The following is a 25,466-nucleotide window of genomic DNA, read 5'->3' as shown; positions in this document are numbered from 1 at the left end:
GCTGTGTCTCTTGAATCAGTGATGATTAATGAGTTTCAACCCCGTCAAAAATGCAAAGGAAAGTACTTCAGAAAGGAAAGGTTTCACCTAACATAGAAAAGAGACAAGACCTTGTTGCACAGTGACATGAGCCAGGTATTCTCCAGCACTCAGGTAGGGCTGGGGTAAGGGTTACAGTGTTAAATCAGGATATAAGAATTTGAAACATTTCTCTTCCCAGTAATAGTTCACTGCTGTCATTTTAAGGAAAAGTGGACTTCCCTAGGCATCCTAGAGAGCACTTTTGCATCAAATGTTGCCTCTGTGAAAGAAAGAGAATATCCCTTGGAGCAGTGAGCTGAGCTATGTGTCAAGGAATGACAAATAATTGCTTGATATGCATAGAAATAACTCTCAGGAATTTTTATCCAAAGTCAGAAGGGTTCAGGCTGGAACTGCAGGGCAAGGTATTTTCCATTTTGACAAATGCAGTGCATGTGTTAAGCAAGAAAAAGTGGCTTTGGAAGCATCAAGTCTCAGACCTGTGGCTCTCGAGAACATGGGTCAGAGGAGAATTGAGCATATCCCAATTTAGGCGTGGAAGCCCTCTCTTTGGCACTACTAACTTGCTATTTTGCATCCAGTTTTTCTCATTTTGCTAAGCTAGTAAAGTAAAATTTATTTCCTTCTCAGTCATCCCGAAACAAATTCATGTCAGTGGACAGCAAGAGGACATTTTCTGCATACTCTGAAAAGCTGTATGTTACACTTATTGGATTAGGATGTCTGTGGTTTCCAGGTAAGAGAAAATGTGAAATTACAAGAAATGGGCAGGGCAGTTGTGGACCTTTGCACAAATGCAAAATGAAGAACTGAGTCCTGGTCCATGTCTGATCCCACATAGCAACTGCTGTAGAGCCAAAACAACTTTGCAATGATTTGTTGCATCAGATATATTTCAATTAAAAAAAAGATCCTTTTCTGTTGTTTTATTCTGTTGAGGTGTTGGTTGTTTAGTTTCAGTTTTCATAAGCAGCTCTGTATCCAGCAGAAGCAATATCATGTAAAGTGATTTGTTGGCACTGTCCTCTCTCTGTCAGCCAGACTCTGTGGGCAGGGACTCCCAGAGATGCATCTGATGGAGAGAGAATTACTGCCCTTCCACATCTCTTCAGCCCCACAGTGTACCCAACTGACAGACACCTGTTGGACTTATGACCATACAGGGATCTCCACACCCTCACATGCAGTAAAGGGTTCCTGTAGTGTAGACACACACAATGGCACCCAGAACATTACATGTGCCTTCTGCTGAGGCAGCAGAGGAAACTAATTGATGAAAATCAGTTTAAACAAACAAACAAACAAACAAAAAAACAAATCAAAACAAATTTTAGTTTAGACAGGGACCATCTTAATTCACATCTTTTCCTACTCTATGAAATCTGTCTCCTTTTCACTAACCCCCAAGTGAGCAGAAAAGAAATTGCCAGAGTCCAGCTCCACCTTAAAACATCAGCAAAATGCAACATTTGCAGAGTATTTGCATTTTAGTCTTATCTTTGTTATTGTTCTATTTAAAGGAACTATTCTGTACACTACCACTTGTATGCAGGATTGCAAACAGTTATAATTCAGTCCAAAATTCCACAGTATCAGACAATCCACAAAATTAGGTCTATCATTTAAAAAACAAGTGAAAAACAAACAAAAGAGTATAAACCATTTATTTTTTGAGAAAATAGCCTACAAAATTGAAACTTAATTACTGTTAAACTGCTATTAGAACAACAGGAAAGAATCTGATAGAATATATTCCTGACAATCATTCAAGTTCTGCATTACATTTTGAATGGTTTCAAATATAGAAAAAAAATTCAAACCTCACCTATAATGAGCTTATTCAGTTTGCATCTTGTACAACTTTTACAGTTTATAACTGGATAAGTGTTGATGCATAAAGCTATAATTCACCAGTGTTGATCACAGTTTCTATGAAAATAAATAAGCAAATATGCCGAGATGATACAAGCTGAGCATACAGAATTCATCCTAATTACACCTGGTCAGAGAAAATTCAAGTAAACAGTGTCATATCATGAAATTTCCAGAAGAAAATCAAATTGGAAGCAACACTCTCATCACATTCTCAGAGCAGTTTTCTTCTGATATTAGCATTACTCCTATAAACCCATTGGCTGAAGTTACAAAATAAGATGTCTAAAGGTAAAAGATAAAATTGGTATGTAAAAAGAATGTTTCTCCATCATCTCAAATATAATAAGATGAATCTTCAGCTTTCCAATGTGTCACCAAAGCAAGGATTCTTCACACTTTAATCTTCAATATTTAAGCACTGGTTCATTGTCCGTTCCCAGCCTGTTCAGCTTAAACAGGGGATTTGGTTTAAGATACTGATTTTAGAAGGATTCACCTTTCCCATTCAAGATGCCTTTATTTTCATGAATAGGTTTATTCAGCCTTCATCATGAATAGGTTTATTCTATTCAACCTCTGCAAAGACAGATGTCTATTTCCCCAGTAGGAGGGAAATAATTTAGAAGGCCATCTTAAACCAGCCAGTTAATTTTTACATGGCTCAAATATGTGTGATGAATTGGGTCAGATAAATGAACATTTCCAAGTGTCTCTATCACCAGGGTAGTTACAGACATAACTGGTTTTGTCATTTTGTCCCATTAGGGTATGATTTAGTGTCCCACAAAACCAACAGAACTGTGCTGTGTCTGATCAGCACAAAGGAATCAAATATCATACTGGATACCTACAGCCAGCAGTCATGTTGTCCAGACAAGGATTTGAATTGTAATTTACATCAAATACCAGCATCCAAGGTAGTATTTGATCCCTCCTCTTTAACTTCCCATATGTGAAAGGTAGGCTGGCACCACACACACTGGCACAGTGGTAAACATCAAAATAAGCTTTGGTGTGTCTGAAGGCTGCCAGTCTCTCCACTTATGAGATGAGGACTCTGCATATGTCATTGCCAGTGTTAACGATGTCATCACACTTTTTGCACACCCAGCCCACTCTTACAGTGCTCCACAGTGAAATGAAAAAGAAAAGGATCTCCAGAAGCACCAAAGTGCATGGCCTGCCCCTCCAACACAGGGAATATGTGGTGGCAACCCATCATGGGAGGCAGTGGGTACACTGTTGCTCTCAGGCGATGCAGATGCACCATGGTTCACAGCTCAAAAAGGAACAGGGCAAGCTCAAGAGGGAAGAAGAGTCGGAGTCTCCTCATCCTTGCTCCCACAAGTATCAGGCAGCTGATATTTCCAGGGGAGCACCCAAGAGAGCATAGAGTGGTCATAACTTCTCTTTGGTTTGTGGCAGCAGGACCTGTTTCTGAAAGGGAAAGAAAAATGCCCAGTGTTAAAGTTTAGCTGGAGGGAATATGTGTTCTTATAACCTCAGTGGAATAAGAACCACATATATCATACACTGAGTCAGCTGCTCAGCAACTGAACAGGGGGCAGAAATTGTCCACTATTTTTTTATTTTGGAATGGATTTTAATTTCGGTATTTTCATTGTTTGTTTTATGACCACACATTGGAGGTGTTATTATTACCACTCCCATGGAAAATTCTATGAGGTAGCAACTCTCCAAGAAAAAAAAGATTATCTCACTCCTAAGATGATCTCTTTTCTTGGGTGGGGAAAGGGGACAGAAGCTGTTGTTTTTCTGATGCATGCTGAAAAATGCTTAGGAAATATCACCTAATTTTCAGGGCAAAAAAGGGAGGCACTCGATGCCTGCATCTGATAGCCTGTTAGCCTGTGTCCTTGAAAAATAATATGCTACAAGGACAAAATGTGTAGTTCTGAAGTGTAGCTCTTTTATGTCTCAAAGTATCACGAATAAGCGATTTTAATGGATGATTAAAAGCTCTGCCCTCACTATTATTGCACTGTAGGAAGCTGCCATCAGCACTGACCTACTTGCTGCCATGGCAGAAATGCCTATTTCAGATTCTGGCCTAAATGCAGATGATTGTTGGTTGGTGCTTATCTGTTTGCAGTGTGATATCCTTAGAAAATAAATAACTTCTGCCAGAGGGCCTCTCTTGTTTGGCAAGTAGGTTCAGTTCGGTTCTCTTTCCTTACCTGTACACTGGTGTGGGTTCAGCCCTCACAGATGACAGGCTCGTGAGCTCTGCTTACTCTTTAGTGTGCTTAACATATGAGTGAAGTGCTGTTAGTGCTGGACTGGGGGTTGTCAACCACAAGACCTCTGAAACTGTGCCAGAGAATCAGATCTGTTTTAAAATGTTAATTTTCTATGCTTTCAAGGGGGTTCTCAAGTTACATTTCCAAGATTCACCATGCAACCATGCAGGATTGTTTTTTTCCAAATTATGGATTTGGTGGGAGTGACGGCAGCGAGGACTGAGCAAGTCAGTAAGTCCTGTGCTTCTTGGACCCAGGCTTTACTAGAGATCAGAAATTGCCATAATTTAACATTGCAGACACTAGCAACACCAGTGATGAAAAAAGAGTCAACAAACCTTGCTGTGTTGTTAAAGGCACCATTTTGAATATTAAAGGCTCAAATGTGGAGAAGGAAATGTTTCAGCTCATCTGGGAGGAGAAGTCCAGTTATTTTTTGATGTTGCTTGTATCCAAAGCACCTCCTGATGCACAGGCGGCACAACTGCATCAAGGACAGTGGCCCTGTAGAAAGAGGCAGGGAAAAAGTTACATACATGGCTTTACAGTGTCAAAATTATAAAACTGAAACAGTAGCTGTGCATCACTGCTCTCTCCACCTCTTGCAACCCACCTCTCACCAGGTTTTTACATTCAGCAGTGAAAAGCCAAACCTTCACCCACCAAAGGACATCAGCCAACCAGCAGTCCAGCCCATGAGTAATCCACTCTGTCATTATACAGCTGCAATTAGCATCAACAGCATCAGCCTTTCCTTTTAAGCTGATCGAGTGTGAAGCAGTTTGTGTTGTCTATGATTGATACTACCTTAAAAGTCCTTCCTTCCCTCACTTTCCCTGTGAGATCCAAATTTTCAGTCCACTACCTTCTTGAGATGTAATTCATAACAGTGACAAACACATAGCAAAAGAAACACTATACAATTCTTTATTTAAACTTCGAGATTAACTGGTCCCATGTTGATAAATGCAAGTCCTGCTGAAGAATCTTTGTCACTTTTTTAAAAATCTAAGTATAATACACTTATTGTACACCCATAATACACTTGTTTGGGTCACTCATCTTTTTCAGGAAGAGGTAGATCCTATGTGAAGTTTTAACTATTGTACCTGTCAGTGTTTATCCCCCCAGGGCATCATTTGCACAGGGGCCACAGTGTGGAGGGTGGCAGAGGACTGTGGGAGGGCAGGTAAGAAGGACAGGCATGGATGTGGGGGCTGGATGCTGGGAGTGGGGAAGAGATAAGAAGAGACACTGCAGAAAGTAAGACTGAGGTAAGTGAGCTGGGAGGGGACAGTTTAGGTGCCACTCGCCCATGCCTGCCTGCCTGCCTGGCAGCTGAGACAGCCATGCTCTGAGAGCTGAAGTGTTGGTGCTGGTAGAGGAGTGCCGTGCAGTGGGAAGGAAGGGAGGCCACAGCAAAAATGCAGTGAGGTCGCAGCTTTGATCACCTTTTGAGACTTCCCTTATGCAGGACACCACATTTTGAACAGCTCTCCAGGGCTGAAAACTGCTGTGCTACCAAAAGACTGTGCAAAGGGCTGCACCCTTCTGCTAGGAGTCAGCATGTGACTTAGTTACCCTGTTCTTGGGTACAAAATAAGGCAAGCCGATATGGGGCAAGTTAAACTGACTATTGCACTGTAACAGTGCACTTGTACTTCACCATTCTGATCCCAAAGATAAATGTGACTATAAACCTCACATTTAAAAAAAAAAAGCTTCCATTAAAAGAAAAAGCAACCAAACCCAAAACATGAAGACTTATCATAACACAAGCCATGACACTACACTGGAAAATATTTAGCAAGCACAAGCATACTCTTCAAAAACACAGCACATTTTCTGGATCATTAGCTCCCACCCACACGTAGGACCCTCCCTACAATGCAAGGAGAGTGTGAGGTGTTCCAGAAGGTGAAGGTGTGGGAAGGGAAACCACAACATGTACCACATCTGCTCTGGGAAGGCAACTGGGTCAGCACACTCACCAGCTTATCTCTGTTGGCAGAACACACTCCCTGCAGCCTGCCCAGCCATGGACTGGGGGGCTCCTGTTCCCCAGCATCTGGGGTGTGGGGGGAGAGGAGCCATGCTTGGGGGCAGGGCAGGGGAGAATCAGCTGGTGCTGAGGGGTCGTGAGGCTGGTGGGGTGAATGATCCCCACAGCACATTTCCAAACCTCTGTGTGAAACAAGACGGGTAGTATTTGCACCACTCTCCAGATTGCATTCAGCCAGCCAAGGAAGTCAGATATCAGCTGTCCTTCAGGCATGACCCTACTCAGAGAAGGGCATGTTGGAGAACATCAGCAAAACACTATTCCACAGAAAAAAATCCATTCAGGTATTTATTGTTTCTGATTTTGATTGCTGAGTTTCACTTAAAAAAGTTCCTTACTGCCTGAGCTGTCAGCAGAGTTTCTCGGGCCAGCTCGACAGGGTGTGCCTGTTTTTCTATCTCAAATAAACAGGACACACACAGTGCCATGGGAGTCAGGAGTCAAGCAGAGCAGGGGTTGGAACTCAGAAAGATCACTACTCTGTGCGCCATAGATTAGGCTGGGAAACCAAATATCCGTTGCTCATGCATAACATGGACAACGCAGTTGCTTCCATGCTATTATTTTCCTGTTACTATTTCAAGCAGGGCCTGATTCATCATTTTGTTATTCCAGTTCTACCTTGGTGTAAATTTCTCCATGGCAACAATCACATCAACATGTAACTGGTATAATAGAGTCATGGACCACACCATCATCAACTTGTTTAAAACATTGAAAATCCAGGTTATTTAGTAATGTGTATAGCTTGATGATTGAGAAAAAATCTAAAGAAGACAAGTATACAAAAATAAGTAGACACTAGAGACCTTAGTCTAATTTCCCTCAAGAATGGCAAGTAACATTTCTCTCCATAATTAATTAAAGAATTCATAATCAATAAAATAAAATTACCTGGAACTATTTAATTTACATATACAAAATAGATACTTCCTGAAGTTTGTGATTATACTGCTAGATTATTCAGCATGTAGTGTTGGCCTTTAAAAAAAGCCTATTGTTTAAATGTATATAAATATATATATTCATTATATCATTCCTGCGCAATTTTCCTTAATGCCCACTCAAAAAAAGTAAAATAATATAGTCTTTCATTTTAAAGATACTTTTGCATCTGTGTAAGAACTTGGCCCAAGAATCAAAGTTTAGCACAAAGAACTAGAAAATAAGTTCTTCGATATACTTTTTTTATTATCACACACATTAAAATTTTTCTGGTTGCAAATCTGCATTTATACGTTTGTGCTGAGACCAATATCCAGTGTAAAACTGACTGTATAACCAAAGATGCCAGTCCTCGCACTCACTGGTTATCCTCAACTCCCATCAGAGGTGGTTTGCTGCCTGCATTTGCTCCAGAGAACACTCCTGGCTCTACTCCCATCTCAGACACAAAGGAACTGGGAGATCCTCCCTAACTTCACTGGTTTATGTAATGAGAAAAAGCTACCATTAATTTCTAAGGAGTGTTCTGCTTATTTTTTTCACCCTAAACACTATTACTCATTATATTGCAAGCTCCATAAGATTGCTCCCCAATGCAGTAGATTCACAATCCAAAGGTTCAAGATGGGTTATTATTCTTGCCATAACCACTGTTAGAGAGCCACTATATTCTGGCACTAGAAAACATAGTGTCCCTATGCCAGGGAACAGAGGCAAACTTAGTTATTCAAGGTTTTTTGGTGTTAGTAGCCTGGAATAGCATAGCCTTTTGCAACAGTCTGCATAGTTTTTCCCTAACTAAAACAAGAACTAAGGGGCACCTTCTCTCTGCAGGAATAGTTGGCCCACAGGACTGCCAGGTGGGACCAGCTCCATCGGCCTCTTGTTATCAGCGTTCTTCACCCAAATGTCTGCTCCAAAGTCCATCAGCAGCGTCACCAGCTCCACACTGCAATTCCTGGCAGCCACGTGCAGAGGGGAGTCCAGGCCTTTGCCAATGTTCACATTTGCTCCTGAACACCAACAGATGACAAAGAATAATGTCAAAGAATAATGACTACACAGTAGCTTATTTCCATTTACTGTTCTAGCTGCTACTGCTCCGAATAACACATAAATGATGTAGCATCCAGGTAGAGGTGGACTGCTTTATGCTTGGGCTTGGTACTACAACTTGCACATGCACAACTCACAGTGGTTGAGGAGCAGTGGGGTTGTGACTAAGAAAATGATCCCAGAGGAATGGTACATGAGGAAGTCCTTCATCCACAGCCCAGTTCGTGGATATCTTGAAGCAGGACAAAGGCATAGCTCCACCTATGTCCCACCTTTACTCCCCATCCCTCAATATACATGCAAGGTTTCAATGTGCTCTGTACTGGAGGCTTAAGCTGGTGGAATCCCCAAGTACCAAAGTATCTATTGGGTAAAAAATGTAAAGATGGAAAAGTTCTAGAGGCCCTTGGTAGAAGAGGGTATAAGCATCCTTGATGAGAATTCCCCCACTTGTTACTCTGGAATAATGGTTCCTAAAACACCTTAAGAAGGGTGAGCTGCAGAGCTAATTCAAAACCATTTATAATGTTTTTATAGTACACATTCCTATATATAGGAGGTAGTAAAAATAAACTATCAGAAAAAAAGAAAATAGCAGCAAACCTTTAATATTTAGATTAAGTTATATTTGACTTCTTGAGAAAAGAGGTCCGGACACCATCAGTCATGTGAAATACAGAATCAACTATCATTTTGTTGGAAGTTGTAAAGCTGAGTTCCTGGGTCAAGAAGATCTTGGTCACCCTACTACCACATTCAACCCAGGACTGCCATTAGGAGTGAAACCCCTCCAGGTCCCAAAGGAGGTCTTTGAGGCAAAGATAATCCAAAGATAGCTGTTGCAGGAAACAAAAGTACACCGTTCTTTATTTTTATTTTTACCTGACTCAAGCAGCTTCTTGGCACAGTTCACTTGCTGGTTATCACAAGCTACATAAAGTGGAGTACCCAGATGCTTGATGTTGTGATCTATATTTAGCCCATGGAACACAAGGAGTTCAACACATTGCACATGACCTTAAAAGGGATAAAGGAAGAGTCAACTCAGAGAGATCAGACTTTTTTTTTCCCCAGCAAATTCTCTGTTGCAACGGTGAAGTTTGGCAAAGATTCAATGTTTTGTCAAGAGGTGGTAGTGTAATACTTTCATCCATTCCAGTGTATCCAGCCTGGAGAACAGGAGCTGCACAGCCACACAGCAAAACAGGCTAAAGGCCTCATATTTTATCTGATTTTATCTGATTCATTTCAGATGTCTACTGAAGATGAGATTAATCCCTCTGTGTTTCTCTCCACTGCTTTTGAAGATAGTCAGACTTCTCCTTCAAATGTCCACATTTTAGGTGGCTGACTTGGATAATGCATCCCCTTCCAGGTGTCACCATGTGAACTCAGAGGATCTGACACTGAGCTGACCTGCCCTTGATAAGCTGTAGGGGTGGGAAGAACTGCACCCCTCATGTGAGACCAACTAGCAAGGCATTTTACATGACCCAAACTGAGAAAATTATCTTTATCTCTCTCTTCTACCTCAACACATTGCTAGCAACTTGGAAAAGAGGGCTGATGCCTGTGAGGTTACCTCTCTTAGCAGCTTCATGGATGGGGGATGCCAAATCACAGGGTGGGTGTAGGCTGGCTCCATGCTTCAGCAATAAATTCAAGCAAGCCACACTGCCACTGACACAAGCACTGAACAAAGGAGTGTGCCAGTCAACAGTCACTCCATTCACCTGGGGGAAAATAACTCAATCAGGCATTTTATTTGTCTTCTTGTTATTTCAAAACTGATGACAATTATCTAGTTTCTCATAAGGCAATAGGATTCTCAATACTTTTTATTTAATTCTGTGCCAAAACTCCCTGGTGCTTCTGAAGATTATGACTTTTTATTAACATGATCATTAAAAATATACTTTTTAAAATTGCACCTAAACCTCTCCTGCAAAAAATATACTTACTCAGTGCCACTCCAGAGTCTCTTGGGAGTTATCAAGTTAAATGTGTGCCCATTTCTCAGTCATCTCAGCTGAAACACACCTGCCCAAAGCTCTCTCCTGAAATTGTGCATTTCTGGTTGAAAGTGTGCAGCACTCTCCTTCTTTTACTTGTTTTACATTTTTTTTTAAATTTTAAACTAAAAGGTAGTATATGCGTGAGTCAACTTTGACATTAGCTTCAAAAGTAGTGACCATGAGACACCATTTCACCATTTTGCTTGCATGTTGTTTTTATTTTCTTTCCATTTTATTATCAGTTGATCCCAGCAGTTCTACACCTCTACTTGAGACTCTGCATGTTGATACCAATGAGATTAATGTGTGCAGAAAATAAAATACACCCTTAACTGCTGAGAGATTATAAACCCTTTGCAAGATGAACTTCCACTTGCTCTTGTAAATTATGAGAACATTGCATCTTCATCTAAAGAACATTAATACCTGTTGGTTATGTCCGTGCTTTCTGGTTTGCTATGTAAAGAAGTGCATTTTACATAAGTACCTTAAGCAGAGGTAAGTACAGAGTGTAAATCACAGTGATATGCTGCCATGGCATCACTTAGCATTAAAATGTGGTAATACAACATACTAACACTAGAGACAACAGCCTGTCCATCATGTACTCACCCGAGCACCGTGTTTTAATAGGACACTGGCACAAGCAGCATGACCCCCTAGGCAGGCTTCATGGAGAGGAGACACCTGGTCCGCTGTAACAAGGTTAACATCACTCCCCTGATAAGATAACAGAAAAAATCATTACAACCAGTTACCAAAAGGCCCATACAGAACAACAATAGCAACAACAACAACAACCCCTTTCTGGATTTAAAGTTGTATGTAATCAGACTTCCTCAACTGCCTGTAGCTTCTTATCTCAAAAAGTAAGCAGATACTTGTGATGCTTTGGCTGGAGTGGATACTGGCACAGCATACAAGAGGTCTTTTCTACACACTGCTAATCAGCACAGAAAGCTGTAATGGACTGTCCAGTGGCACAATACAGACATCCTGTTATGAACTCAGCATGATTTTTTTTCTAGTACACCATGAATAGCAAAATATGAAATGAATAATAATAATAAAAAATACAAAAAATTGCTCTTGGCAGGGTTGTGACTGCTGCCTTTTTATATCACTGCTTAAGCCTTCTGACCTCCTGCCCACTGAGTCTTCGGTTGTTTGACTGGGTCCAATCCAGAAACGCTCTTGAAGTGTTTTCTGCCCTTTGCAGCAAGGCACCCACTGAAGGAAAGCCAGTCCCTATATTAGAAACCATTGGTTTCATTCTACAAGATCTTTTGTTTCTAGCAAGGGCTTCAGAAGGTTAAGCTGGAAGAGTCCAATATCCTTTCCCTTTCCATCAACTCCTCCACTAGCTAAATTCAAGGATTTCAAAGAAATGAAGTGGTGACATTCAGAAATCACTTCTCCCTAGTCCTATCCTTCTGCAGCAGCAGCAGGACCCCAGGATACCCTCGGGCACTTCAGAAACAAATGTGTGAGTGGATGAATTGAAACCTCAGCACAGGTTAAGATGAGTCCAGAGCTGTCCCCCAAATGGGGCACCAAAAGCTGCTCACAGACACAGGAGCTGCAGAGGGAATCCCTCAGCCATCCAGAGATCCTGGTAACAAGGCTCCCATTACTTGTACCAGAATTAAAGTATCACCCTGGATAGGTCAATGCATCATCAGCTTAGTGCACAGAGCTTGTGCTGGGCAAGGAACTGGGAAAAAAACCTGCTACACAGAAATTTCACTGCAGTCTGGTCAGCATGATTTTCTCACCCTGGAAGTTTCACAGTAAAGCACAGATCGCATCCAACCACTGAACAAACCCAGCAGAGACCACATCAGCCTGGTGGAGGAGTACCTGTTCAATGAGTTTCTTCACAGTAAGCAGACGCCCACGGATAGAGGCTTCATGTAGAGGAGACCAGTCTGAAACAAAGTCTGTATAAAAAGAAAGACAGGAAGAAGGCTAGGAACTCCATCAGCATACTTTACTTCAACTCTGTGACCTTTCTTCTATTTTATTTATTTGACCTGCTAGGCTTTCCTTGGAGCAGCTGCTGGGAGGGAGACAGATAAGAATGACTTCTCTCTGAGTGTGTTTTTAACTCATCCTGTGTTTGCACTGAGCAGCTGTACTCCCTTTCAGAAGACTGGAGAGGGATTTGCAGAACATCACCTGACTCTGGCTGAACTTGTCCCTCTCTTTCAATTATTTCCAGTTCCTTTGCTTTCATGAACTCATTACATTTTACCAATTAACTCAAAAGAACTTTTGAAGAGAGTATGGCTGCCCAGGCATTTACCCCTGCTCAGAGCTGGGCTAGGGTCAGTACTTAGCAAGAGAAGGTACCAAAGTACAAAGAGGTAAATTGTGTTACCTATTAATTTTGCCTTTCAGTATTCAGTGTTTGGTGTGAGTGGTGCATTATAAGTAATAGCTGTGTTTTCTGTGTTATTGAAACCACAAAGTGAGGTACAGAACATATATACAATGTAAATATTAATAGAAGATCTTCAGTATTACAGATTTTATCGCTCAGAGCCAGCTGACAGCAATAATCCCTCTGGGAGATATTTACCTCCTTCAGCATTCAACAACTCAGAACCCAGTGCCTGGTCTATGTCAATAGCCCAGGTTCCCCCTGGGAAGGAAGGGAAGCATTTCCAGAGGGCACTTTACCTAACTTCTTTTGGAAACACATTTTGCTGCTCTCTGAAGATGTCCCACTCTCCTTCCACTAACTACAGAGAAAACCCCAACGACTGATTTGCTGGATGAGTTGCTGAGGTTTTCAGGATTATACTAGACTACATATATGGAATGGAATGCTTATCAGCGAGAAGTCCACCTTCAGCAAAAAAATCCTAATAAGCCACCATAATTCTTTAAAATAACTTTTACAGATAAGGTGATGATGTCAGTGCTCATACAAGATTCACAGATCTCGTCTCAGGTATGACCATGCATGGGAGACCTGAACCTCTCACAACCAGTGTCTTGCCCCTTGTGACTATGCCATGGTGTGCTGTAAAGAGGTGATGACCAACTGTGTCAACCATCTCCCAGCCTGTTGGGCTATTGCTCTCTCACCTTCAAGGGTGGTCAGCAAAGGAGCACAAATTTAAACAAGATGAGATCTAGTATATTAAGGCTTAAAATGTGTCTGCAATTGAAAAATTCTGCACCTATGTAAATGGTGACATGAAGATGGTGGTATCTGAAATATGTTGTTCATCAGACACAGAAATCTTTGCCTGCATAACTATGTTAGGTGGGGGGGGTGACTTTTGCTGGCATTGTGGCTGCAAAAAGTCTGCTATAGATTTATAGTTATTCTTGCAAGACTCTGTGCAGTAGTTGTTCATATAGGTAAAAGGATATTTCTGCTATGACAATACAACATTTTGAGCCACTTCATGTCCACCCCAATGATTATAAGTACTTGAAATGAACAGAGGAATGAACTCAGGAAATCTGGGTGATGTATATAAGTTCCCTGACCAACCTAGTGGCCCTCTGCAATGGAGTGACTACATCAGTGGACGAGGGAAGGGCTACAGATGTCATTTATCTGGACTTTTGTAAGACCTTTGACGTGATTCTCCACGACACCCTTCTCTCTAAATTTGAGAGAGATGAATTTGATGGGTGAACTGTTTGGTGGATGAGGAGTTGATTGGATGGTCTCATTCAGTGGGTAGTGACCAATGGCTCAATGTCCCAATGAACATCAGTGACAAGTGGTGTTCCTCAGGGATCTGCACTGGGACCAGCGTTATTCAATGTCTTCATCAAGCCATAGAGAGAGGGAATGAGTGCACCCTTAACAAGTTTGCAGATGACATCTAGCTGAGTGGTGCAGTTGACACTCCTGAGGGATGGGATGCCATCCAGAGGGATCCAGACAAGCTCAAGAAGTAGGCCCATAAAAACCTCATGAGGTCCCACAAGGTCAAGTGCGTGCAAGCTGCTGCATCTCAGCTGGGGCAACACCTGGTATCTATACAGGCTGGAGTATGTCAACCATATCCTGGTCTACATCAAAAACAGCATCACCAGCAGGTGATTCTGCCCCTATGCTCTCATGAGATCCCACTTGGAATACTGCATACAGCACTGGGGTTCTCAGCATGGGAAAGACATGAACCTGTGGGAGCAGGTCCACAGGAGAGCTTCAAAAATGATCAGAGGGATGGAGCACCTCTCCTCTAAGGAAAAGCTGTGAGATTCAGGATTGTTCAGCCTGGAGAAGGGAAGGCTCTGGGGAGACCTCACTGCAGCCTTTCAGTACTTAAACAGGCATATAAGAAAGATGAGTAGAAACTTTTTAGCAGGGCATGGTGTGACAAGGGGACAAGGGGTAAAGGTTTTAAATGAAAAGGTTAGATTTTGACTAGATATAAGAAAGAAAATTCTTACATTGAGGGCGGTGAAATACTGGAACAGGTTGCCCAGAGAGGAAACATTCAGGATCATGCTGGACAAGGCTCTGAGCATCTTGCTCTGGTGGAAGGTGTTCCTGCTCATTGCAGGGACATTAAAGGTATCTTCAAACCAAAACTATACTATGACTCCATGAATTAGCTTCTAAAGAAATGTGTAATTTTTGTTACTAGCTTCATTTGAGCTCTGCCTGCCTCCTTCTATGTTCCATGGGCCATGTCCCACAACAGACACATAGTTTCAATAAGTTCAGAAACATCCTTTTGCTTTAGCAGATGGACAGCCAATTCCAGAAGCTGTAGTTCTGGTCTCATAAGGGTAGCCAAACTGCTACAATTATTAAAGCATAGAATTAACTGACTAAAATAACTTTACTCTAAAGTGATGTGTGTCAAAATGATTCTTATCTGGCTGCGCTGTTGTTCTTGCTTATCCTGCCTGTATTACTGTTGTTTGTGTTTCCAAGGTCTGTAAAAAGCTTTGTCCCATTTAGAAACTAATGCCATTGCCCAATTTGCATGAGTTGTAAGGGAAGTATGTTTATAGAAAGTCTAAAAATCTAGATTGAAGAACAAGTTTTCTGAGCTGCAACTTGATCTTTTTTTGGCCAAACAAATATAGGCAGGGGTTTGTGCAATCTACCGACTTGTTATATCATCATGTCAGCATTCTGGTTACAAAGAGGGATATATCTATGTGCAGATTTTATCCATTCAGCCCTTATTTGTCTACTGATACTAAAAAGAGCCAGATCATTTGCGGACTGACCATTAGCATGTAATTTTGCCAAGCTGTAACAATGAACTGAAAGATTGACCATATAAGCATCAAAAATAAATGTTAGTGGAAAACAAAGAGGTATGTGCTAACACATAATCCAGCTGGGAGTTCTATACTGAGAGGAACCAAGAGTTTTATTCTAGATGGAAGTGGAGTGCTATGGAATCCTCCACGTGAGCCTCAGATACCTTGCAGAGAGGTCTGATGACTGATGACTAATTGCCACGGCGTACTTCCAGATCTGCAGCCATGAACTGCACGGCCCCAAGCTGATGTCTCTCCTGCCCTATCTCCATCTGCAGCAAACACCTCCACCCTGAAGCAATACCAGGGAGGCAAACCCTCCAGAAGGGAAGGCAAATTCCCCCAGCTTCTGCACCAAGGGCATCACCTTTTGGCAAACAACAAAATTTCTGTTTTCTGCCTGCTCCCAGCCGGAATGTGTGTTTCTTGCCTAGAAGAGGAGGGAGGCTGCAGTGGATTTTCATATCTCACATCCCTCTTCTACACAGCACAGGAGGCACACTGCCAGTAATATAAATGATCAGTATTTATATTTGATTAAGGCCTAAGGAACTGCCAGTTCCAGCTGGCCATGGTCTTTCAAAATTCTGAACTACTGACTTTTGGGAAAGTGTTCAAAACCTTCTGCCCTCTAAAGCTGCCTGTGAAGCAGCAGGACCAGTGAACATGGGTGACACATTGTGTTCACGGTATGTACTGCCGCTGGAACAAAGATTTGAGATTGCCAAAATAATGTACAACTGCTCTTTCACAGAGAGACAATAATTTGAAATTTACCCACCTTAGTCCACAGGCAAGCTGAGTCAGACCCCAGTCACAGAATCACAGAATCACAGAATCACATAATGTGCTGAGTTGGAAGCAGTATACCTTATGGGTATAAGGATCATCAAGTCCAACCTTTACCGCTGCACAGGGCAGACCCAAGCGTCACACCATGTGCCTGAGAGTATCATCCAAACATTTCTTGAACTCTGTCAGACTTGGTGGTGTGATCACTTCCCTGGGAAGCCTGTTCCAGTGCCCAACCACCCTCTGGGTGAAGAACCTTTTCCCAGTATCCAACCTAAACCTCCCCAGATGTAATTTCAGGCCATTCCCTCGAGTCCTGTAACCAGAGAGAAGAAATCAGTGCCTGCCCCTCCTCTTCCTCTCATGAGGAAATTGTAACTGTATTGAGGTCTCCCCTCAGTCTCCTCTTCTCCAGCCTGAACAGACCAAGTGACCTCAGCCACTCCTCATACGGCTTCCCCTCAGGGTCCTTCACCTTAGAGATGACAAGAAGGTGGTAGATGAAGCTTTCCTGGATTATAGTGAGACTTCTGATAGTGACCCTCACATCAGCCTTCTGGACAAGTGTCACGACCCACCAGTCAGGGGTATGATGTCTGTTGTAAATTCTTGTCAGTTTGAACAAATACACCAAATCATGTGTCAGGGAGCTCTTGTGCTTTATTGTACAGTCGCCTTAATTCTGGAAATGAGCCCACTGTTTAGACTCAAAAAGTGCCAGCTAACACTTTACAATACACTTCTCAAAACAAGCCCTTCATTTTTACAATACATTCAATAAGCTCTCAACTCCCACAATAAACTTCTCAAAGGTTCTGGCTCACAAGCTACAACAGAATTCCACAAGCTCCCACTCCCACAGCACACCTTGGTATGGAGTACAGGGTAGAATATAACAGCTGTGTTTTGCCCAGACCAAGCAAGGAAGGAGAGAAAGAAAGGTGGAAAAGACAGAGAATAGAAAATATCATCAGTCCTTAGACCCTGCATTGTTTCTGCTGTGTGGATGGTCCAGATTGTTTTTCTGTTACCAAGACAGTAGTTCAGCATCTAGACATCCCAATCCCACTGGCTTTCAGTGGCATTGGGTCACCTAGCTTCCCTTTCACCGCAGGAAATTCCAGCCAGACCAGAGGTCACATTAAACCCCTGGTCATATTTGATTGCATTGCCATCATTTGGGCATGTGACACTGGCAGGGTGGTGTATACAGAGGGAGTTTTATAGTAATAACCACACAACCATGCAAATTCTGACTGCTCCCTGTGGACAACAGAGCTTTCACTGGATCTTTCTAGAGCACTGTTTTTTGTAATGATGGATGAAGTTACTTCTTCCAGCCTCTGACCACATGGAGGGCATTGCACCCTCCGTGCCTGTCCCTGGCTGGTTTCCTTCCACACTCGTCACGCATGGTGCAGCTTGAAAGGGACTCTGAAGTCCTTTCAGTGAAGGTATGCTCTTGCATACATATTTGCAGACACAAAGGCACTACACAGAACAGCACTAAAAATGGTATTTTTCATATGCAAAGACCATCCCTTAAAGTTTGTGATATATGTTGCCTGAGCCAAATACATTCCGGCTGGAAGTTGCCAGCAGAGCTTATTGACAGGTGAACACAAGAGGAATGGACTGAACCCTGATTTTCAAAGGACCAAATTATCTGTGTCCAGCAGTGCACCATAGGGGATCCCCTCCTTCCAGCCTCCATTTTGCTGGAGCTCATCTCCAATGTGGTCCTGGTTCAATTCATACTGTTAATAACATAACTGTCCCTTCCCTCCCACTCCAGCCTCAGGATGCACACATATGACACACATGAGGAAAGGCAGACTACACAGCAGATAGACTGATCAACTGTGCATTGTGGTTTTATGGTCTTAACTTTCAATTTAGTATGAGTGGAAGCATCCTGAACAGCCCAGGAAAGGAGTGAGGACAGCGTGAAGTCACATTTTCTTAATTTGCCTCTTTCCCTCTACAGTCACCACTAGATGAAGGAGTAACTTCATAGAAACAGCTATGTGGAACAGGACCAGCTAAACTGTTATGTGAAGTTATAAATTACTTGTCTTTTTTTCATCATGCCATATTTTCAGTGGCTCTGGTCCAGACACAGAGCAGTGATTAGAGTGAGACCATTTGTCTGAATAACTGTTTGCTGTTATGTGACCCCAACAGCATTGGTCACAACTGATCACAGTGCCATTGCAGAAGAACCCACCAGGGTTGGTGGCTCAGCCTGGACAAAAACACTTAGGTTTGCTCATCTGAAAGAAAAGGAGAAACAATGCAATAAAGGAAAAAAGGGAAAAGAAGAAGAAAGATAACAAAATAAAAGAAAAAAATTAAAATTAAAAATAAAAGAAAGAAAAAGAAAAGAAGAACTGAGCCAGTGCTGAGAGCTTCCAGCTGGCACTAATTTAAGTCAAATATGCCACATTGCCACTTGCTTTTCAGTGTGCTGTGGTTCAAATGCTGCATTTGTTTCTGCTTGTACAAACTGCAGTAGAGTCAAATACCCTTTTCTATGATACACAAAAAACCCAACCAAAATTTCAGTACGGAGTAGAAATAGCTTTTTAAAAATCCTTTCCAAAGTGCAAAGGCATGACAGCATTTTGTGGGACTGATTGTGGACCTGTTGAAGCTGGACATAGGGAGCAGCACATGACTGCAGGCTGACCCTGTCCTTTGCCGCCTCCGGCAGAGTTGAAGGCTTGTGGTGGGGTAGGAGCGTTACTTACCCCTCATCAGCGGGTTTGATGGAGACATTGCAGACGCCTGGCCTCCAACTGCTTGCAATTTGATGGCATTTTGATTTGTTCTCTCATCATCCATCTCAGCTCTGTCTGTCCAATTTCTGTTTTTTCACTTTGTGGTTGGTCTCCAGAGTTCAAATTCCATCGTCCCCGGTGAGCCCCCAGCGGTCAGAGTGATCTATGAAGCAGACTCAGCACGCTTGAGTCAAACAGACTTTGCAGCAGCCCGGGACGTGGTGCCGGCAGCACTCCGTGCAGAAACTCGAGTACCTGGGTTGGGATTTAACGAAGCAGCTCCCTGACTGCCCTGGTCAGCAGCCAGCGATCCAGCAAAGCGAGAGATGTGCCTGATGTCACATCCTCTCCAACACGACACCCAATCGGGGCGCCCGCAGTCAGTTTTTATCAGGAAGGAAATTCTTAGTTTGCCAAAAAAAACAAGACAGAAAGAGCTAGTTCAACTAGTTGAGCAAACTCTGCCTGCAGGGGATTTGCAAAGAAAACCCGCAGAGACACGAGTGCGCAGATCTGCACCGCTCCCCAGAAAGTTGTGTGCAGGAAACTTTGCTGTGCACCTCCCTGGACACAGCACGCTGTACAAAACCACCCATCTTGTCTGCCAAGCCCTAACAGGATGAAAGAAAGGGAGAGCTGATCGCCTGCTGCACAGCAGTGATCACTGCGTATTCTACAGATATTGAAACCACATGTCTGGGGAGCTGCACTTCCCACTGGAGGCCCTGTGCTGTCTGTGCGGAGTGGAAATTGCAGCCCTATGTGGACTTGTGTCTATTTCCCCTCTTCAATTGATTTTACTGAGTTACAGTCATACCAGGAGTTTTGTATCTAAGCAGTGCCCTTTTATTTTTAAGCAATTTCTCAGTCTAAACAAACCATCATGACTCTACTAGCAAAAAAATTGCAATATTTGTTCAGGAGGACCTTCGCCTCATTTCTCTGGGTCTGTTTGTTGAAGTTCTGTTCTCACAGATCACCTCTATTTGCACTTTTTTCTTTCCTAAATTTTTTCTTTTCCCAAAAACAAGCACAAAATCCTGTTCCTGTCACTGAATATTTGCCCATTTGTGTGCAAGTGCAATTAGGCAGAACTTCCATGCACATGTCTAAACCATGTAAACATTTCCGGTTTTGTTCTGTCTGGCTACAAAAGCAAAATCTGTGTTTGTGTATGTGGGGATTCAAACTTGTTAAAGCTAGTCGGATTCTGAGCCCAAGAAATTTGGTTGCATTTTTATTCCTATCTGTAACACATGCAAGAGATCTGGAATTATATTTAGGATTTCTTTATCCATATCTTTAAAAATAATCAGCTATGTTAAAAGGTGCAAGCAGCAGCTGAACATCATCCCCAAAACCTGCCAATGGAAAATCTTTGAAAGCAAGGTGGGCACAAGCTGGTGCACAACTGCTGATGAGATATGGGTGAGGATAGGGCCAGCCCTTTCCATGGCTCTCCCTGCTGAAAATCTCTTGCCTCCTCGGTTTGGCCCCACATGCTAGATGCGAGCTGATGCTTCAATCTGATTGGCAATTACATTTGTGTCCTAGCCATTGAAATTTCCACATTAGAACTGTTGTGGGAAAAATGTGTAAATGGAGAAAGTGGTGTAAGTATGAGTTTTGTTGATTAAAATGTAAAAGGAGTGGAAAAACTAATTTTCACCTTTGACGTTACTTGAATTTAGTGGCTTGGTTGCCACATGTTATGTATAATCATGTCTTTAGCAATATTACCAAAAATGTCAGCAATTCCACCACTAAAAGGAGTCAGCATGTGCATCCAAATGTGCAATGATAGGGTTATAAGTGAAGATGTATTAGTTAAGAGCTTTAAATTCAACAATAGTAAGGAGGATTCTACAAGACAGAAATCCCTTACTGCCTAGTCACCCATGGACAGGGAGACTTCATGCTTTGACCAAGAGACCTGCTGACTGATAGAGTAATCACTTTCATAATTTGTTATTGGTTTCATATATTTTGGTCACACTGTTACACAAACCTGTGCTTTGACAGATGAGCTGTTCCCTGTTCTTCCTGGAGGCTGGTAAGGTTGCACAGAGCACCTAACAGGGCCAATGAGCTTGCATCCCTTCCCATGGAAGCAGATGTCCCTACCCTTCAACACCCTTTCTGAAAGGGAGGCCTCTGACCCCTTTACATTTCTACTCTTGCACAGATATCTTTGCAGGGTTAGGACAGTGCAGAGGGATGCCAGCACAGGTCCCTTTGACCATTAGGATTTAGGTGGGGCAGGGAGCTCTGCCCGCATCAGGGATTTGTTTCATACTATGTGTATGTGTGTATATATATATATATGTAACAAATTACATCTCCTGTTTCACTTAAAACCAACTTTCTCACATCACGTGGTAGAAGGACAGGAAAAGTACCTGCAAAGGGCCCTATTAGAAGTGAACACCTTTGCCAACACCCAGAAAAGTGCAGTTTTATCTGCACTTATTAGGGAACAAGATGGTCTACTTGGTTTCAAGCTGATCCCAAAGAACTGAAGGAAACAATGGCTCCTGCTCTCTCTTTTCGAATAGTATTGCCAGCTCAGTTCCCAGGTTTTGCCACATCTGCAAATGCTTTTGTGGTCCTCACCCATGGTGAGTAAAACCTTATTTTCAAATCACAGCTCCATAATTTTTTTTTCTCACAGTTTGTGAAAATGAAGGTTCCTGTGTTTCCCTACCCTTTGCATTTGTCCTGTGTGGAGCCCACCACAGCCTCTCTCTAGCACATGCACAACTTCTCGTTGAAGAATTATTTTCTGTTTGTCCAGATTTCATCTTTCAGCAATTTTCTGTGTCACATACATTAACAAGGTTGGTACTTTTTACAGTTGTAAGGAGTCTAGTTTTAAATTCTGCTAACTGAGTTTGTAGTAGAGGCACAAGAGGTAATTAATCACACAGAGAAAAGAGCAAAAAAGAAAGAAATATCTTATTTTTTATGAATTTCACCATTGCATTCCTTTCTATTTGTGTTGATTTTTCCCACAACAGTATGGGCAGTGAGGAAATCATAATGTGAGGCTCCTAAGCCCTTCATTATAACACACGTAGCGGCTGAGAGAGCTGGGGTTGATCTACATGAAGAGGAGGCTCTGGGGAGATCTTGTAGTAACCTTCCAGTACCTAAAGGGGGCTTATAAAAAAGAGGGAGAGGGACGTTTTGCATGGGCAGATAGTGACAGGTAAAGGGGAAAAGGTTTTAAAATTAAAGAGGGCAGGTTTAGATTAGATGTTAAGAAGAAATTCTTTACTCAGACTGTGGTGAAGCACTGGAATAGGTTGCCCAGGAAGATTGTGGATATCTCATTCCTGGAAGTGTTCAAGGACAGGTTGGAGAAATCACTTTCCTATTATTCAAATGCAAACATCCTCAGTGGATAAAAGTACACAGTAAAGTGGAACCTATGACACTTAATATTACTTTTTCTGTTTACAGCATATCTTATAAATGGAATCACCTTTTTGCATTCTTCTTCAAAAATGTAATTCTTGTAAGTAATTCAATGAAATGTTCTATTACCTTGATTTTTTTCTTCCACTTGCTAATCAGTTTTTAAATTGTGCACAGCAATTGTATAACAATTTTTATTATTAATAGCATAAATATTCTGCAAAAGTGAAAATGCACTGATGGTAAATCTGTCTTGGCAAGCAAATTCAGCATTGGTTTCTGAGGATGAAAACCACAGAGTTAGAGAATATGTTTGGAAAATTGGACACAGAACTTAGGATTTGTTCAATTTAACTTTAGAATTAGAGCCAGAAATCTTAGCTTTTCCTCACAGCTAATGAAGAAATATAGCCATTTTCAGACCATGATTCATCTTACCTGTTTTAGATGTTGGGCCTTTAGAGTAAGCCTTCACTAATTATAAAGGAACCCTAAATGAAGACCAAAGATGTAGGTGTGTATATACAGTCAGCTGAAACCCACCTTAAAAACATGGCTAAATTCACAGCCAAATGTCCCAGCTCTGATCACCCCTCAGTGCTGTCATACGCTTTGTTCTGCACAGCCTGCGGGTGCCTCAGGGTGAAACATCTTCAGTGCAGATGAAGGCCAGCATTGTCCAGTGCCTGAACCCCCAGACCTTGACTTTGGAGTGCCTACACCTCAGAGAGGAGGGTTTTGACAGACAATTCAGACAGATTTAGCTGCATCAGCCTAAGCTGTCGCTCCCTGCCTGGCTCCTCACTTTCAGCAGAGATTACCCAATATGTTGTAAACAAGGGATGGCAGCACTGGCCACAAACTGATGCCACAACTGTCTCAGTACATAGTCCCTCATGTAAGTTCAAAAACCTGTAAAAGGTTTTTCTCCACCCTGTAAACTTGAGCCCTGAGACACTAGCACATGCCACATTCTCCTCTAAGGCAGTAATTTCCAACCAAGGAGCAAGGCAAACATCTGGGACAGCCATGTTTTAAATCATAGCAGTTAAATCTGACAGAACTTGCCCACAGGAGTATTAAATCACTGGCGTCATTTCCGGAGGTACCTGGGTTTCCTTTGGAAAGCTGCTGTGAAGTCTCTGAGCTGACACAGAGTGAAGAGGTTCCCCTTTGGAGAAACTGATAATATTGTCCAGTTCTACCCCTATTTCCTTTCCTCAAATCAAATCTTTCCTCCAGAGGCTTTCCTTCTCTTACAGTTTTTCTGACATGAAATGTTTTCATTTCCCTTCCTCTCACCCTCACAGAAACTTCCCTTTGCAAATATTCCATCTGCCTGACTGAGGACCACACAGACCGCTGTAAGTAATTATTCCCTTCTGCAGGATGGTCATTTTACTTAACAAGAGAGGCTCTAAATCAAAGCAAAATAAACCCTGAAGAAAGTAGCAAACACCCCTTGGTGTCAGTAGCACCCAGATCGATGCTTTAACTCCTTGCAGATGTGCAGAAGCACCAAGTTTTCCCATGGAAAGGACAAACTTTGCATGAGAGCTTGCACACAAGTTTATTGTATTTTCTTTGTGGAAAAGAGAGGATTAGGGGCATTCTCCTCACAGAGAGAAAAGCAGCAACACTCCATTTTTGATCATCTCATGCCAGTTGTCTCTCAGTGAACATCTACATAAGCATCTTCATATATTACAAAATATATCTTGGCGTTGCTATCTGAACTACATTTAAAACATACACTACAGTACAGGTAAAAAGAATCCAAACCCTGAAAGTTAGTGGTTTGCTTGAGTTTTGGTTTTGGGGTTTTTTTTGGTTTGGTTTTTAGGTTTTCTTTGGGTTTTTTTTTTTGGTTTTTTTCAAATAATTTTGAAGATTCAAAGTGATTTCAAGTCTTTCTTGGTATTTTTTTGTCCTGTCTCATGGGGTGCAATCCTGGTGTGTCCACACTGCCAGGTAAATAGTGTGGTGAAATATCTCATGTGACAAGTACATGCCAGCAAGCAGTCAGTAGGTGTAGCAACAGCAAAAGTCTCAACCTAATACTTGAGAGCTGTGGTGGGGTTTTTTTGTCACAATCTGCTAGCATTTGGCAAACTGTAAGGTAGACTTGTCCAATACTAAATCCAGGCATAGAGCAGATTTTAATTTCTGTTTCTTCCTCTTTTCTAACTTCTCATTATTAGTTTTGAAAAACAGTGGGAATTCTTTGGTTTGCTGCAAATCTTTTTGGCTCCCAAACTTTCCAATGTAAAATAACAATTTCTGAAGAAAGCAAAATTATTTCTGCAAAGACATTAATTTGATCTGAAAAACAATTTGCATTAAAAAAAAAAGTTATTCAAGTTTTCCATTAATCCCAGTGTGGGAGAACAGTGTGGAGAAAACCCAAATGTACAACAAGCAAGTTCTCAGCCAGGTCAGCTGAGCTGGCCCTGCTAAGCGGTGCTCATGATGGCAGATCCCATTCAGAGCATATTCCCTGCATGTAGACTGCCAGCAAATGAGACATCTTCCCAAGCCCAAAGGCCCCTGGTGGGTCTTGCCAAAAAAAGCATGTCTTCCCCTAGCTGTTCTCTCTTCCCACTGCCTATCAGCACCAGGAGGCAAGAGCAGTAACAGCTAAAACTATTGGAAAGGCAGATGGAAGAGTGAAAAAAGGCTCATGGAATGAAGATATCTAATTAAGGGTCTCCTCTCCTCTGCTTCTCTACCCAGTTTCACTGGGGTTAGATGTTCACTACTCATCAAGCACATTTCATTGCAATGAGCTCTTCCACCCACACTCACAGGCTGCTTTCCAGACCTTGGTGGAGCTTACCTTTAAAAATTTCCCTCATGTGACACATCTTTTCATCCTTGTGATGGGAACAGCGAGCACATTCCAGCTATTCTCACTACCATGAATTCCCCATGGTAAAAGTTATCAACACCTTGCCACTACTGCCTTACAAAA

At 42.1% G+C, this 25,466-nt stretch overlaps 1 protein-coding gene across 2 annotated transcripts; it reads right to left on the bottom strand.

Annotated features, from left to right (window-relative positions):
* Positions 1–1,421: 1,421 nt before the first annotated feature.
* On the bottom strand, positions 1,422–19,862 carry ASB9 (ankyrin repeat and SOCS box containing 9). 2 transcript variants are annotated; one of them, XM_051795051.1, is made up of 8 exons: positions 19,049–19,852; positions 12,117–12,196; positions 10,869–10,976; positions 9,824–9,974; positions 9,124–9,258; positions 8,007–8,198; positions 4,517–4,682; positions 1,422–3,354 (listed from the first exon to the last, which is right to left on the bottom strand). In XM_051795051.1, the coding sequence occupies exons 1-7, from the start codon at positions 19,140–19,142 to the stop codon at positions 4,558–4,560; spliced, it is 885 nt and encodes a 294-aa protein (XP_051651011.1). In that variant the 5' UTR covers positions 19,143–19,852; the 3' UTR covers positions 1,422–3,354; positions 4,517–4,557. The 2 variants fall into 2 exon arrangements, with proteins under 2 accessions (XP_051651011.1, XP_051651012.1); XM_051795052.1 differs by lacking the exons at positions 1,422–3,354; positions 4,517–4,682 and adding an exon at positions 6,105–6,457 and having other exon boundaries at positions 19,049–19,862.
* Between the last annotated feature and the right edge of the window lie 5,604 nt (positions 19,863–25,466).

This window comes from Manacus candei, unplaced genomic scaffold, assembly GCF_025592945.1.
Source record: "Manacus candei isolate 608988 ecotype Guabito, Panama unplaced genomic scaffold, ASM2559294v1 h1tg000041l, whole genome shotgun sequence".
Classification (NCBI taxonomy): Eukaryota; Metazoa; Chordata; class Aves; order Passeriformes; family Pipridae; genus Manacus; species Manacus candei.
Note: the sequence above shows the minus strand (reverse complement) of the source record. Positions and strands in the feature narration are given on the sequence as shown.

Coding starts and splice junctions, on each gene's coding strand:
- ASB9 (XM_051795051.1), bottom strand. CDS start 19,142: ATGGATGATGAGAGAACAAATCAAAATGCCATCAAATTGCAAGCAGTT. Junction 9,259..9,823: donor CCATGAAGCTGCTAAGAGAG/GTAACCTCACAG, acceptor ATCCCTTTTAAG/GTCATGTGCAATGTGTTGAA. Junction 4,683..8,006: donor ACTATTCCTGCAGAGAGAAG/GTGCCCCTTAGT, acceptor CTCTTTCTACAG/GGCCACTGTCCTTGATGCAG.